General features: G+C 33.6%; 1 protein-coding gene across 1 annotated transcript; it reads left to right on the forward strand.

Moving 5' to 3' along the window:
• The first annotated feature begins 6788 nt into the window (after positions 1–6788).
• Positions 6789–13347, forward strand: LOC143058202 (innexin unc-9-like). The gene is made up of 2 exons (XM_076231662.1): positions 6789–6949; positions 11453–13347. Exons 1-2 carry the CDS (start codon positions 6945–6947, stop codon positions 12651–12653), a joined length of 1206 nt encoding a protein of 401 aa, XP_076087777.1. The 5' UTR covers positions 6789–6944; the 3' UTR covers positions 12654–13347.
• Positions 13348–13484: the final 137 nt, after the last annotated feature.

Raw genomic sequence — 13484 nt, forward strand, 5'->3', positions numbered from 1 at the left:
TAAGAGAAGACAGAAGAATGAAATATAGTTGACTGATAGAAAAATTGTAAACTTAAATCAACGTGTGCATATGAAAATAGTTTCCTAACCCAAATAGTCATGAGTTCAAGTATTCCCGTCGTATGGTTTCCGAGTGGTCAAGTGGGGGGGGGAACAGGATCATATATAAAATAACTGATCTCAGGTTGTCTGTTTATGTTTTAAAAGCCTTAATTTACAATAAGTGAAACCTAAAAATATTTCGGGGTATAAGTTGAGGTCATACAGCCAACTGTTTAATATTCAGGGTCATCCCATAACACAGAAGGCAGTCCCGATCTTTCACTAGACGTACAAAACATCTAATAAATTTGACCAGTCAAATATCAAATTTCAAATAGTTTTCTCATCAGAAGGTTCAAATAATTCTCTCTAGTCATGTAGGAATATAATTAAATGTAATATTATCTATGTATAACTAGTGGCTTTGAGTCTTTGGAAGTGACAATGGTCACCTTTTGGGGTAAACAACGTAAACCACCCGTTAGTCTCTCTGGTTCAGTGTCCTTAATGGACACCCAACTGTGAATCAATCAATTCATTTCAGAAGCTTTAAACTACCTTTTCTGTTGTTAGTTATAATTATATGATAATTTGTATAATTTTACAATGTAAACTGACACAAAAACTAATAATTCATTAAATTAAAATCATGAAATATATCGCAAAACCTTTCTTGATTATGGTCACCAACTCCCTCGAACTAATAAAATTTTACTCTGAACTACTGCTACTGGGTCCAATCGATATGTTCTACTGGTAAATTCCCAGATAATATCATTTTCTGCAGTCAATATCAAATGAGGATGGCTTTGTCCTAATTTATGGTGTTTAAAGCAATCTTCATCACACTTGACTATTACATGGCGGACAATTTGCAAGTGTGTAGAGGAAGCCGTAGTACCCACAGAGAGAACCATCAACCTAGCTTCAGCAATTCGCCGTTTCAGAATCTAATGCATCCTGGGTAATATTTTCAAAAATGTACACCAAAACGTCGTGATTGGTTAAAAATGTCATAAACAATGGAAATTCAACCAATGACGTGACGTTCTTTTCATTTTGGGGTACGAACAATGAAATTACCCATGAGTCTTTAGATTCTGAAACGGCAAATCCCAGTCGATTGATGTAAAAAGGGAGATGGAGTATGATTGCCAATGAGACAACTATCAACCAAAGTGTAAATGAAGTGGATGTAAGCATTTGTAGGCAAGCATTTAACAATGAGAAAAACTATACCGTATTTAGTCGGCTATAAAAGGCTCCGACATGCAAATTAGGAAACATACATTAAAAGAACTAACGGCTTAATTTATATAAAAAAAAATTCTAAACAAATATCACAAAAATGTCTCAACTACAACTAATGAACTGCAGGCTCCCAACGTATGGGACATACCGGTATACAATGTGGCGGGGTTAACCATATTTGAAGACACCAACCTCGCCGAACTGGGCCTTAGACGGTAAGGTTTCAATATAACACAACAACAAACTATATTAAAAATCAGTTGAAAGGGCTAATTAGCTCATCACATCGATACAAAGCTGAAAAACATCTGGCAAAAAACACAGACCGGACGTTGCAGAGTAGTTATGCATCTTTAAAAACAAACAAAAAAACTCAAAAGTAGAGATCTGAGTGTACTCACAGTTACTGACAGTCAGTTCAAAGCCAATAAACTGATAAAAACATCATGTACCTAAGACTGAAATGGATTTAGTGTAACTTTTATACGTCATTAACAGTCAGAAAGAATCATGACCTTGAGAAATTCCATAATAGGTATCGACAGATTGACTTATTCAATTTAATGCTAACATAATCAATTTGTAAACCAATAAAAACAATATTCAAAGATTTAATGGTTTCCTGGTCCCAAATAGTATGTCCTGGGGGGAAAAACGGTATAAAATACCAAACAAAACTAGATTGTATAAGAATGTTTTCAAGGTGAAGCTTCATAAACAGTTAAAGAAACCAAAAAATATTTAGAGTTATGTATTGAGGTCGATTCAGTAAGCTGGTTCTCGGCTGACTACTACACTTTGTTTGTTTGAGTGAAGCGAATACAAGCGAATTCCAATTTAGTCAACCAGTCACTTGTTTAATATTCAGGGTCATTCCGATACACAGTAGGCATTACCGATCTTTCACTAGACATACAAAACATCTAATAAATTTGACCAGTCAGATATCAAATTTCCAATATCGTTCCCATCAGAAGGATCAGATAATTCTTTCTAGTCCTGTAGGGATATAATTATATGATAGATTATACAGTTATTACCAGTGGTTTTTTAATCTCTACAAGGGACAATGGTCATCTTTCGGTGTAAACAACCACCCTTATGTCTCGCAGGTTCATTGTCCGGACAGGAAATCTAGCTGAGAACAAAAAAAAATCTTTTTCTGTTGTTAGTTTTAATTTTATAATGTGTTAATTGTACAAAGAAAATGACACAAAAACTAACAATGATTAAACAATTGAAATCATTAAAATCCCACAAAGCGTTTTGTTATAAATGTATGGTATATTTCCTACAAAATACTTTTTACTCTGAATTACTTCTTCTAAGTTGTAACTGGTGAATAGACGAATTTATCAACAGTTTACTCAGCAGTCAATCATTAATGAATTTAATATTGCCTTTTACAAAATCCGGGATTGCCCTGGACTCCCCAATTAGAGGTATATATCCGAATCATTGCAAAAAACTTAGATTTAACATGTTCAATGTTGTATGTTTGTTTTTCAAGTAGAATAATTGAACAAAATTGAACAAAATTGAACAAAATTGAACAAATTTTTGATTTTTTTTTTTGTATGTTCAGCATTAGCAACTTAAATATTATATGGAGAAAAAAATCGTTTATGGAGAGAACCATCGACCCTCACCAGGAAAATCAATTGAAAAGATCGGAATCAAACGCACCTTGAAAAAAATTGATAATAATTTCTCCTTTATGTCGAGGGACTCTTATTTATTCAAAAAGAGTAGCGATTATTAAAGTTGCAATGTAGATGAACGAATCCCGTCATATTTGCAACAGAAAAGATGGTCTTTGTATCGTTTACTCTTGTTAAAATTTTTTTATTATTATGAAAATCTTCAAACTAAATCAGCACTTGCAAAACAATTATAAATTTTAATTTGAAATTTCTGAAAAAGTTCGTTTTTTTTTAGTTCATATTATTATAATCTCTAAGAATGTCAAGGATTTCCATGAGTTTGTCCATCTCGCCAGTCTGCTGGTAATGAGCTATCATATCTCTGTAATGTTCGAGTGTGTTTTGAGTCTGTTCTAAATGTTCCTTTTGTTTATTTGCTTTTATTTTCTTTGATTTGTATGCAATCTGGAGTTCTTTGATCATATCGTTTTGAACTTTATCAACCTTTTCCGACATGCTTCGAGCTGCGCGTTTAATCATGCTCATAGTATTGCGCATGCGCTGTTCTTTAGCTAGAGTCGCTCGCGTAATCATAGATGACGTAACTTCATTGAACGCCTCGTTTGCTTCGATATGTGAAAACTGCAATGATTCTTCAAAAACTACAACATCAGTTGGAATAAGTTTAGCTAGTTCTTTCTGCTCATCCGTTGAATTCAAAATGATCGAAAATTCTTGCAGCTCTGGTAAAATAGACCCAATTGTTCCGTCACATGATTCGTCGTCGTCAAGTGATTCACCGTCCACGTAGTTCACTTTCGGTTTACAACCACAATCTTCAGGAAGCGGAGAGTCAATTTCAGTGTATTCTGCTTCCTGGCTCGTTTTATCTGTTTCATGGGCAGATCTTTGAGTCTGTTTTTCTTTATTTTCTGAATTTAAATGATTTTCAAGCGGTGATTTGACAGTTTCAACATTTTCAGTCTTTTTCTTTAAACTAAAATTGTAAGTGTCATTTGACTGTTCTTTTAATGATTTTGGTAAAATATCAGTGTTTGGAGAGCTCGAATCAAATGTAGATGGCAAGCTTTCATCTTCGGTGCGTTTGACTTTTGTTTCTTGTTGCGTCATTGTCCCGTTTCCGGTTGACAAGTTTAAATTTTTAACTTCTTTGGAGCCAGATATATCACTACTGACGTTGCTGTCTATAAATTTACTGGCAACTTCACTATCATTATTTGGCATCTTCAACTCATCTTGTGCGTTACTATCACATTTTGATTTTTTAGAAAATTTACAGTACTTTAATAAGCGTTCTTGAAACAATGGCATCACTTGAAGCTGACTTCTTTTTAGTCCAATATTCAAAATAAAGGTATCGACTTTTTGCATTCCTAGACGCCCTGCCATTCGGAAGTTTGTTTTGGCTTCTTCCGGAAGTTTGTAAAATTCTGGCAAAATAACCAAATCCCCTTCTTCCTCTGAGCCATGGATTGGAACAGAAAACTTCATAGCCTTAGTTCCATCCTCAGTCTCATATTCTTCGCACCGACCTTGCTCTGTTAACATTCGGATCATTCCGGCATTGTGAACCTGTCGGTGTTCATCCGTAATTCTGTGCATTTCACTGAAAGTTTGCTTCATACTGCCTGTGATGTAAGGCAAAGCCTCTGTTATCACCTGAAACTCATCGTCCATGCAACATGACCCGTCAATGTCAATATTTTTCAAATCATTCTTTTCTAATAAAACCTTTGAAAATCGGTTCAGAATTATATTACCTCCCTTTGCCAGACTTTCGGAATGTTCTGGCTCCGTATCCTGTAAATCATCTTCGGTAACAACGTCTCTATGGTCACACTTTTCACATTTAAGTATTATACTTCCGGCTTGCCCTCTCTCTCCTTGATAAGGTGACAAGCAATTGCGACAAAAAATTGATACCTTTTTACTCTCGGCTAACACCGTTTCTTCGTCAAGCTCAGAAATATCACATTCAGTGTCGAGATCCGCTAGAGCTTCTTCATCAACCTCTTCGTCATCGTCGTCTCTGTTAAAATTTCTTCTCAATTCTTCAATAAGATTTTCTAAATCGTCAGTAGCCATTTTGTATGTTTACAAGTATATCGATTGGACTTTAACCTTGTATTTAAAAATAAGTCTATTTACGGAAATACAAGCAATACTAAAGATTGTACGGTAGATTTAAGCAGTGTTTAAAAAAGATTGTCAGGTTTTTTTTTTACAGCGCATTAGTATATTCCTGGGTTTTTTTTTTAAAGTAAAATGTGAAAAAAAGATATATATTTTCATCATATGAAATTAAATGTACGATTGCAAATAGGAAAACTTTTCAACAGGGACCATTTAATGTTTATTTGATATTATTTCTTTTTAACTTTAAAAACCCTTTCAGTTTTGTTTCAATTTTTACTTATTAAAATGTCGTTTGCGTCTTATTCAAGCCAACGCATTTGATTTATGTTACCCCCCCCCCCTTTGAATTTCTCTTTTAATTCGTTCTCTCATTATCATAATGTGGAACCCTATTTACTAGTTCCAACTTCGATTTACAAATAAAAATTCAATTCTATGATATTAAACGTATTTTCATACTTAATCTAGTCAAATGACACATGTATACATATGTTCGAATAGTATTGCTAAGGAGAAAATATATTCATGAATGTAAACAAAAATGGATGCTTCATATTTCGTTCAGCATTTAGGGAAAAAAAATCCGATGTTGGCTTGCTGTGCAGATCTTAGTCGGCTTTATAAATGAACAACGAACAGTCACGGGGAAGCAAAAAACTATTCAGAAATAAAAATAAACCCGAAAATTTTACAATTTTATTAATAATGTAAAATTTAAAGTTTACATATGTTTATAATATGTAATATGTATTTTGTTTATTACAAGTTGCACTTATGCTTTACTACAATAAAGAATTATGGTCAATATTACGATGTTCATTACTTTTTGTAAATACTCCCCCCCCCTCCCCCCAAAAAAAAGAAAAAGAAAGAGCTATGCGATCAAACCTATTGTTTATTTTCTCGTCCATGTGTTTCTGTGTGATAATTGTCTCTTTAGCAAACTTACAAAGGATTTGTAAACTATACAAATTATTGATCATCAGTGGCGGATCCAGCCGTTTAAAAAGGGGGTTCCCAACCCAGGACAAAGGGGGGTTCCAACTATATGTCCCCATTCAAATGCATTGATCGGCCAAAAAAAAGGGGGGGTTCCAACCCCCGGACCCCCCCCCCACCTGGATCCGCCAATGATCATACACATTATATATACTCTTATCTTGTCAACATAAAGTGTATAAGATTTTGCTTTCCTATCTTTATCAACTGCATTTTTCACTTTTTTTTAAATAACATTTTACTTTTTTTGTGCAAAAATAGTAGACGGTAGGACACATTACGAAGGTCAAATTTTTATATTTATTTATTCGTTGGGGTTACATGTTTTTGGTAATTGTTGATGATTTTCAATTTGTCATTTTGTTTCAAAGCGTTTCTTAATGACCACCTGCTATAATTTTACCTCAAACATGTTTTCTTAATTTAACTCCTTTATAATTAAAAGCTTCTTAAATCTTAAGTGTTGAAAGGGTTGTCTGATGAAATTAGAACAATTTGTAATTCTCCCAAGAAAAGCGTCATGGAATATTTAATATTTAATATTTAGGATAAGAAACCAAACAAAGCGCACGTCACTCAAATGTTTACAGGTGTGTCTCTATTTACCTGCTCACGTTAACTTGTTAACTACACAAACGATATACTACATAGGTAAATTTCATCAGCGACCAATCTGATTGGCTAAGGGATCCGTCACCCTCTAGTGAATTACTAAAGCTTTAGGATTGCAACATTCAGCTGTTTGACGATTTCGAGTTGGGCTTTGCCCCCTTTTCCTCACATTTCGTAAAAGTAGGACATCTTAAACAGTGTGGACATTAAAAACAAAACAACTGATTGAAAACAACTAAAATGAGGTGAGTTCAATTTTAGTTAAAAAATTTGGGGGCGACATAGTCGTCCATTGTTGACAATATTATGTGCCATAAATGACTTTAATAAATTTTTATCGTGGTTTATTTCTTTCAATGATTATGTGATCTTTTCGTAGTTGGGCTAGCTTATTGAGGTTAAATGTCCGAAACATGGAGTTGTACGGGGGGTCATAGTTGTTTACATTTCAGACTGTCTTTATATCATACGAGATTATCTTCTTTTCGACAGTTGTACTGGGAAAATTTAGGTCGAGTTTTTGACCATTGAACAAAATGAAACACTAACAATATTAAAAAACAATGAAACATTTAAAAATTTAAGGTAGACGGCAGAGAGACGAACCTAACTAATAAACTTATCAATATGTTTTCCCTTTCAAAGGAAGTTTAAGTATCTTAAACATATGTTATATGACGTTTGACCAAAAATCACTTGTCAGTTTGTACATAGTATCTATATATACCAAACCTGTCAAATTGTCAACACGATATCTAAATTACACATATTTTGGAATTTGCAAGATTATAAAAACGTTTATCTATTTGTATTTTAATTTACATATGTAATAAAAACGATCATTACATATGTGTTAGTTTTAGCTGCACAGAAATTTTTGTTTTGCAAAGTTTCATACTTTTCTGTTTTCTTTTATACTTAAACGACAAAAAATAATCGCTCTTCCATAATATTTTTTTTTATCAAATACAAGACCATATATTTCGTTTTTTGCCAGTGTTATATTTTATAAATGCATGTAATTATATTGTAATCCATAAAAAAATAATTCCCTGACCTCGTGAAACCTAATGCAATCACAGACTAATGTACATGTAACGAAATTTGCTCTCAAAAACACTAAACAATGGAAGAAACCGCTTGTATATATAAGAAACCACTTGTTTTACCTACAAATACCTCTCAGAATATATGACAAAAACTTTTTTCTATTGTACATGCATCTTACAAGTACATGTAGATCTACTTGTCAATTATTGCACGTGCACAACAACTTGTTGTGATCCTTCACAATTCACACGTAACCCACGATATATTCTTTGATATTTGTATATCGCAAATAATATACAATGATAGAATTTGTAATTGAGTTTGACATCGTAATATAATAATTGCATAATCGCCTACTTCAAAGGCTTTAGCAGACGACAACTACAGGCAAGCATGTATCATTATATTCATGAATGAACCTTCCAAATAAATGCACGAGAAAGGTGCCAGAAAATGCTTACAGGACCAATATTTAGTAAACAGTTCTTAGTCATTAAAAGTAACGGTCACTTTCACGTGTATATTTTGTTACACACAGAATGTATAAACAATTTACATAAATCACTATTTAGTTTCATAATTGATCCAAATTAAATCTTATTATGAAATTAAGATTAAATTTTAAATGCTTATGATTATTTAAAAGTCGTTTTTCAATTTAGTTCATTTATTATTTTAGTATATTGATATGATTGAACAGAGTTACACACTTTAACCAGTTTTGAACTAAATATAATTGCTCTATAACCAAGGCAAAATTCAATGATATTTGCTTGATGGGAATTTTATTTCTGATAAAAAGTTTGTATCAAGCATGCCAAAATTATCCAAACGGCTTTCAAATTCATTTCGTTTTCACAATTGAGGCTAATTCCATGTCTCAGGGCAATTTTTCATTGAAAATATTTAATATAATGACCGTCCAGAAAGACAATGTAACTTGTATCACCTGGGGGTCGACGGTAGACGATTATTTGAAGTAAAATTGTCCAAAAATTATGCCCCCTATGACATTAAGCAGATTTTTCTGCTTGAAATTGGCACATTCTAACAATGGGAGATAATAACATATCTAGAGGAAAGACAAATACGTCATTGTCTTAATTAATTGAGCAATTAGTAAAATTTGACATTTAATGATATTTCGTTTCCTCAATCTGGATTCTACATGTCATTTTTTGTAGATATTATTTTATCATTTTTGACAGAATTATTATTCTCGAGATATATTCTTTCTATTATTAAAATGCCAAAGTTAATTTCTGAAGTCATAATGATTATATAATGAGTAAAAGATAAAAGAAATCTTAATAAAAGTTACATAATAAAAATAGATAAAGATATTATTTGTCTAGCACCCTATACATGTATTTGATATTGCCTAGAACATACATGTACAATAACGAAATATTGGGTGGCACATACCAAAATAAAGTGTTTGTTTGTTTGTTTGAAACCGATGGAAACTTCAGATGGATTAAAATGCTTTTATCACAATTAATTCCATTATAACCTTTGTTTATATAAGAATTTATGGCTAGGATAAGTTTATCCCCAAATCCTGTTTTGTTTTAAATACATACAATAAATGTACACTGAGCAATTTGGAAAACAACACGAATTGCATGATTAAAATATCAGTTTATTAATATAAACAATACATCAAATTCTTAATTAAATTTCAACTTTTATCTAGCATTTTAATTAGCTTATTTGTTTGCCTACATTTGAAATTGTTTACTTACATCTGAAATAACTATATAACCGTTTATGGTGTTGTACTGATCAAAGATAGATAACTCTTGTAACTCATCACCCCTCTCAAAAATATGTATCTATTAAATACCGAATATAAAATACCATGATGAACAGTATATATTTTTTCGAAAACTACATGCAGCCATGTTCCTTTGACGTCCGACAGTCTGTTTTAGTGTCGGGTGTTTGCACAAGACGTCAGACGTCAATATGGAACATAACAAAAACGACCCAGACTTAGATATGGGTCTCATTGGGATCTAAGCGTGACGCGGGATTGCCGATTTTTCGTAAGCGCGAAACGGGAAAGTTAAATTATTCTGCCGTGAAAACGGGAATTAAGGTCAAGCGGGACACGGGAAATTACAAAAAAAATGAGAATTGCTTAGGTACATAGTTTAAGCGGGATGCGGGATTCTGACAAAACAGTAAGCGGGATCCGGGATCAGAACCCCCAATGAGATCCCCTTAGATCGGAAAGATTCGGCCTCGAAATCGTAGTAGATCAATTGTAAAGCATATAACCATGCATTCACTGTTTATATTCTCCAACTTATAAGCACCTCTGTCAAATTATAAACAAAACCAGTCCGAAAAAATCCGGCAAGAAGGCTAGGGTTCAATCGTAAAATTATACATACTAGTCAAATGCCCAATGTTTTAAAAATGAAACACCCTTTTCAAGTTGATGAACCCGGGGTCCTGTAACTGCACGTTTATTACTCTTTTCTGTCCTTGTGTACCATTTTTGACGCTCATTTTCAAGTGATAGACCTTAATCTCGGGTGACCCATGTTGCAGCCACGTATTTATTGTTCAAACGTGATGTATTTGCCACTGAACGTTAAGCAGGCACCGAAAATTGGTAATATTTATTACGCAACTGTCATATTCACCTCAAGTATCACTAGGGCAATATCATATTGCCCTAGTGATACTTGAGGGTTGTCTTGGTTTATACAATAGCTCCATACATCTTTTTCCGTTGTGAAACGAACTCTATTGCATCGATACGGTTTGTTTTAAGCCGTTGAAGTTATCTCCCGTTTGGAAAGCTTAATATGGGACTTACCACCCCGATAACAATACGCAATGTTTTTATTTTGGATTATAAAATGGAACAAATGACAGATATCTTCTTTTGTTGTTTGAAATAATCCTAAGATTATAATTTAAATGCTTGTATTTCGTAATAATTTAACATGACCTTTATGAGGTGTTAATTGAACTCTTGAAGATAAAACCGTATTTCTATTGTATGTATTCATTGTGTTGACAGTATTTATCGTGTGTAAATTAGCTAACCATTGTTTTGCGGACTTCAAAAGAACTAACAATTAAACAGTTCTTATATCTTCATATTCATACTTGTTATTCAATACAATACAATAAAAATAACAAACTAGACGTTCATTTAAACAACATGTGTTGATTTAATGTTGACAATTAATCTGTGGAATGAAGAGGTCGTGGTGTCCCCCCATAAAAAATCCAAACAACATATCATGAAAAATAAGCACATAGAAGCCAGTTAAAAAAGTTTCCCTCTGAAATAAAATGTGAGAATTTATAACAAACCAAAACAAAGAAGATTTTTAACATATCTCGTATTCGGAAAGGTGATTCGGTGACACAATGGTCTAAGCAGCCTTTTCTTCTTTCATTTTCCGCACTCCGTCATAAAATAGAGTCGATTTCGCAAATGCCGTTCTTAATATAATTAGGATTGCTTATTTTCCTTCCGGAGGTCGTAGGCTCTCTCTGGAGTCCTCCAAAAAATTTAAAGTTGACAGCACCACACAGCCATTAACGTTGATAGTGGCGTTAAATACACAAATGCAATCACTTTCGGGAGATAATTAAACATCTCTGCGTCCATAAATACTTCTATTTTTCTTTAATTCTGTTTATTACATTGTCTTTTTTATCTATATTTTCAGTGTTGTTTGGATTTTTGGGAGTTGGGCTAGTTGGAGCAAACTCCGAGGTAACGACGACGATGATTGGGTGGATAGAATAAATCATTTATACACGGTGGTATTGCTGTGTGTCTTTGCTGTGTTTACAGGCGGCGGCCAATATGTCGGTGACCCAATCCAATGTTGGTGTCCAGCACAATTCACGGGGGCGTATGTCTCGTATACGAAATCCTACTGTTGGATTAAAAACACGTACTATATTCCCATGAATAACGCCATCCCTACAGATCACATGGACCGTGAATCAGAAGAACTCGCCTATTACCAGTGGATACCTATCATCTTGGTCTTTATGGCTTTCATGTTTAAATTTCCTTGTCTCGTTTGGAGAATGTTGAATGGATATTCTGGTCTTAACGTTGAGAAAATCGTAAACATGGCTGTATCAACACAAACAAGTGATCCAAAGAAACGCGACGAATCCGTCAAGCACATCAGTGTCTACATTGACCGTTGGTTGGAAACCCACAGACCGTATTCGCACAACTTTATGGTCCGTGTTCAGCACAAAATGGCCCGATTTTGCTGCGTTTTCTGCAACAAGCGTGAAGGAACATTTTTAACCGGACTGTATATGTTTGTAAAGATCTTGTACTGCGTTAATATCATATGCCAGTTCTTTATCTTGAATGCTTTTATGGGTCACGATTTCTTTTCAGCTTACGGATTTGAAGTTATTAATGGTCTAGCAAATGACTGGGAAATCAAAGAATCATACAGATTCCCTCGCGTCACGCTTTGTGATTTCGATATTCGACAACTTGCAAATGTACAACGATGGACAGTTCAGTGTGTATTGCCTATAAATCTATTCAACGAGAAAATTTTCATATTTTTATGGTTCTGGTTTGTTTGCATAGCCGTAGTGACCACTGGCAATTTCCTGTTCTGGATTTGGCGAGTGGTTGTAAAACAAAACCGTGTCGCTTACGTCAAAAAGTTTTTGAAGGTCAATGACCAGCTTCATGGAGAAGACGAGAAAAAGCTATGCAGAAGATTCGCCAACGATTATCTTAGAGATGATGGACTATTTGTGTTGCGTATTGTAGCAAGAAATACGAACTCTATACTACTGACAGATCTAGTCATGTGCCTATGGGGCATTTACAAAGACAAACCGGAAGTAAGAAAAGAAAATGATTACAATGACACAAACCCATAGTGAAGTTTGTTAATTTAGCTTAACTACCGCCAAAAGTGGTCTTTCATCAAGTCGCGTGACATTCCAGACTGTGCACACGTTACCATTCCTATGCAGATGACGCGTTATGCATTTTAACTTAGGTGCTAGTGTGACAAAGACTTAAATGCATTAATTTTTCATGTCTTATTTTTGTCAATGATTGCCAATTGTTACCATGGTGATGTGGACGTTATTGTTAGGTCTTTAATAGGACCGCTCACTGCCCATTTTTACAGGCATTTCATAGTGATAGTGAACCGTTTTACAAATGTACATTGTTGATTCGTGTTATATTGTTAATCGAAAAGAGTCAATATTTTTTTATAAATCTTTTGAATTTTAGATTTGAAATTCATTGGGCATTTTACATTGTATTTCGTACTGTTTTCGTGGCCAGTTGTTCATTAAAAAATATGTATAGAAGTTCAGTAATTTAATGTTTGAGACTACTTCATGACAACAAGAACGTTTAGTACAAGCATTGCTGACGTCATATATTTCTGTGATAAAACCTGTCGGTTGTGATCCTTTGAAGACATTTTCCCCACCAACGAATTAACCAATCAAAATCGAAATACTTTTTTGTAAAATTATTGATTACATTTTTTTATGAATGATTAGCATGTATATTTTTTTGAGGATATTTTTTAATTAAAGCGTAGATTTGCGGGTACATTTAGTATATAGTTATATATCTAATATGTCTTCCATAGAGGCATTAACGAAATCGTTGTCTTCCATTTTGTAAAGTTTTTAAAATTTTATTTATAACCATTTTATATGTTGTAAATATATAGGTAGGTTAAGGTC

The sequence above is a fragment of the Mytilus galloprovincialis genome, chromosome 14 (genome assembly GCF_965363235.1).
Source record: "Mytilus galloprovincialis chromosome 14, xbMytGall1.hap1.1, whole genome shotgun sequence".
NCBI classification, from domain to species: Eukaryota; Metazoa; Mollusca; class Bivalvia; order Mytilida; family Mytilidae; genus Mytilus; species Mytilus galloprovincialis.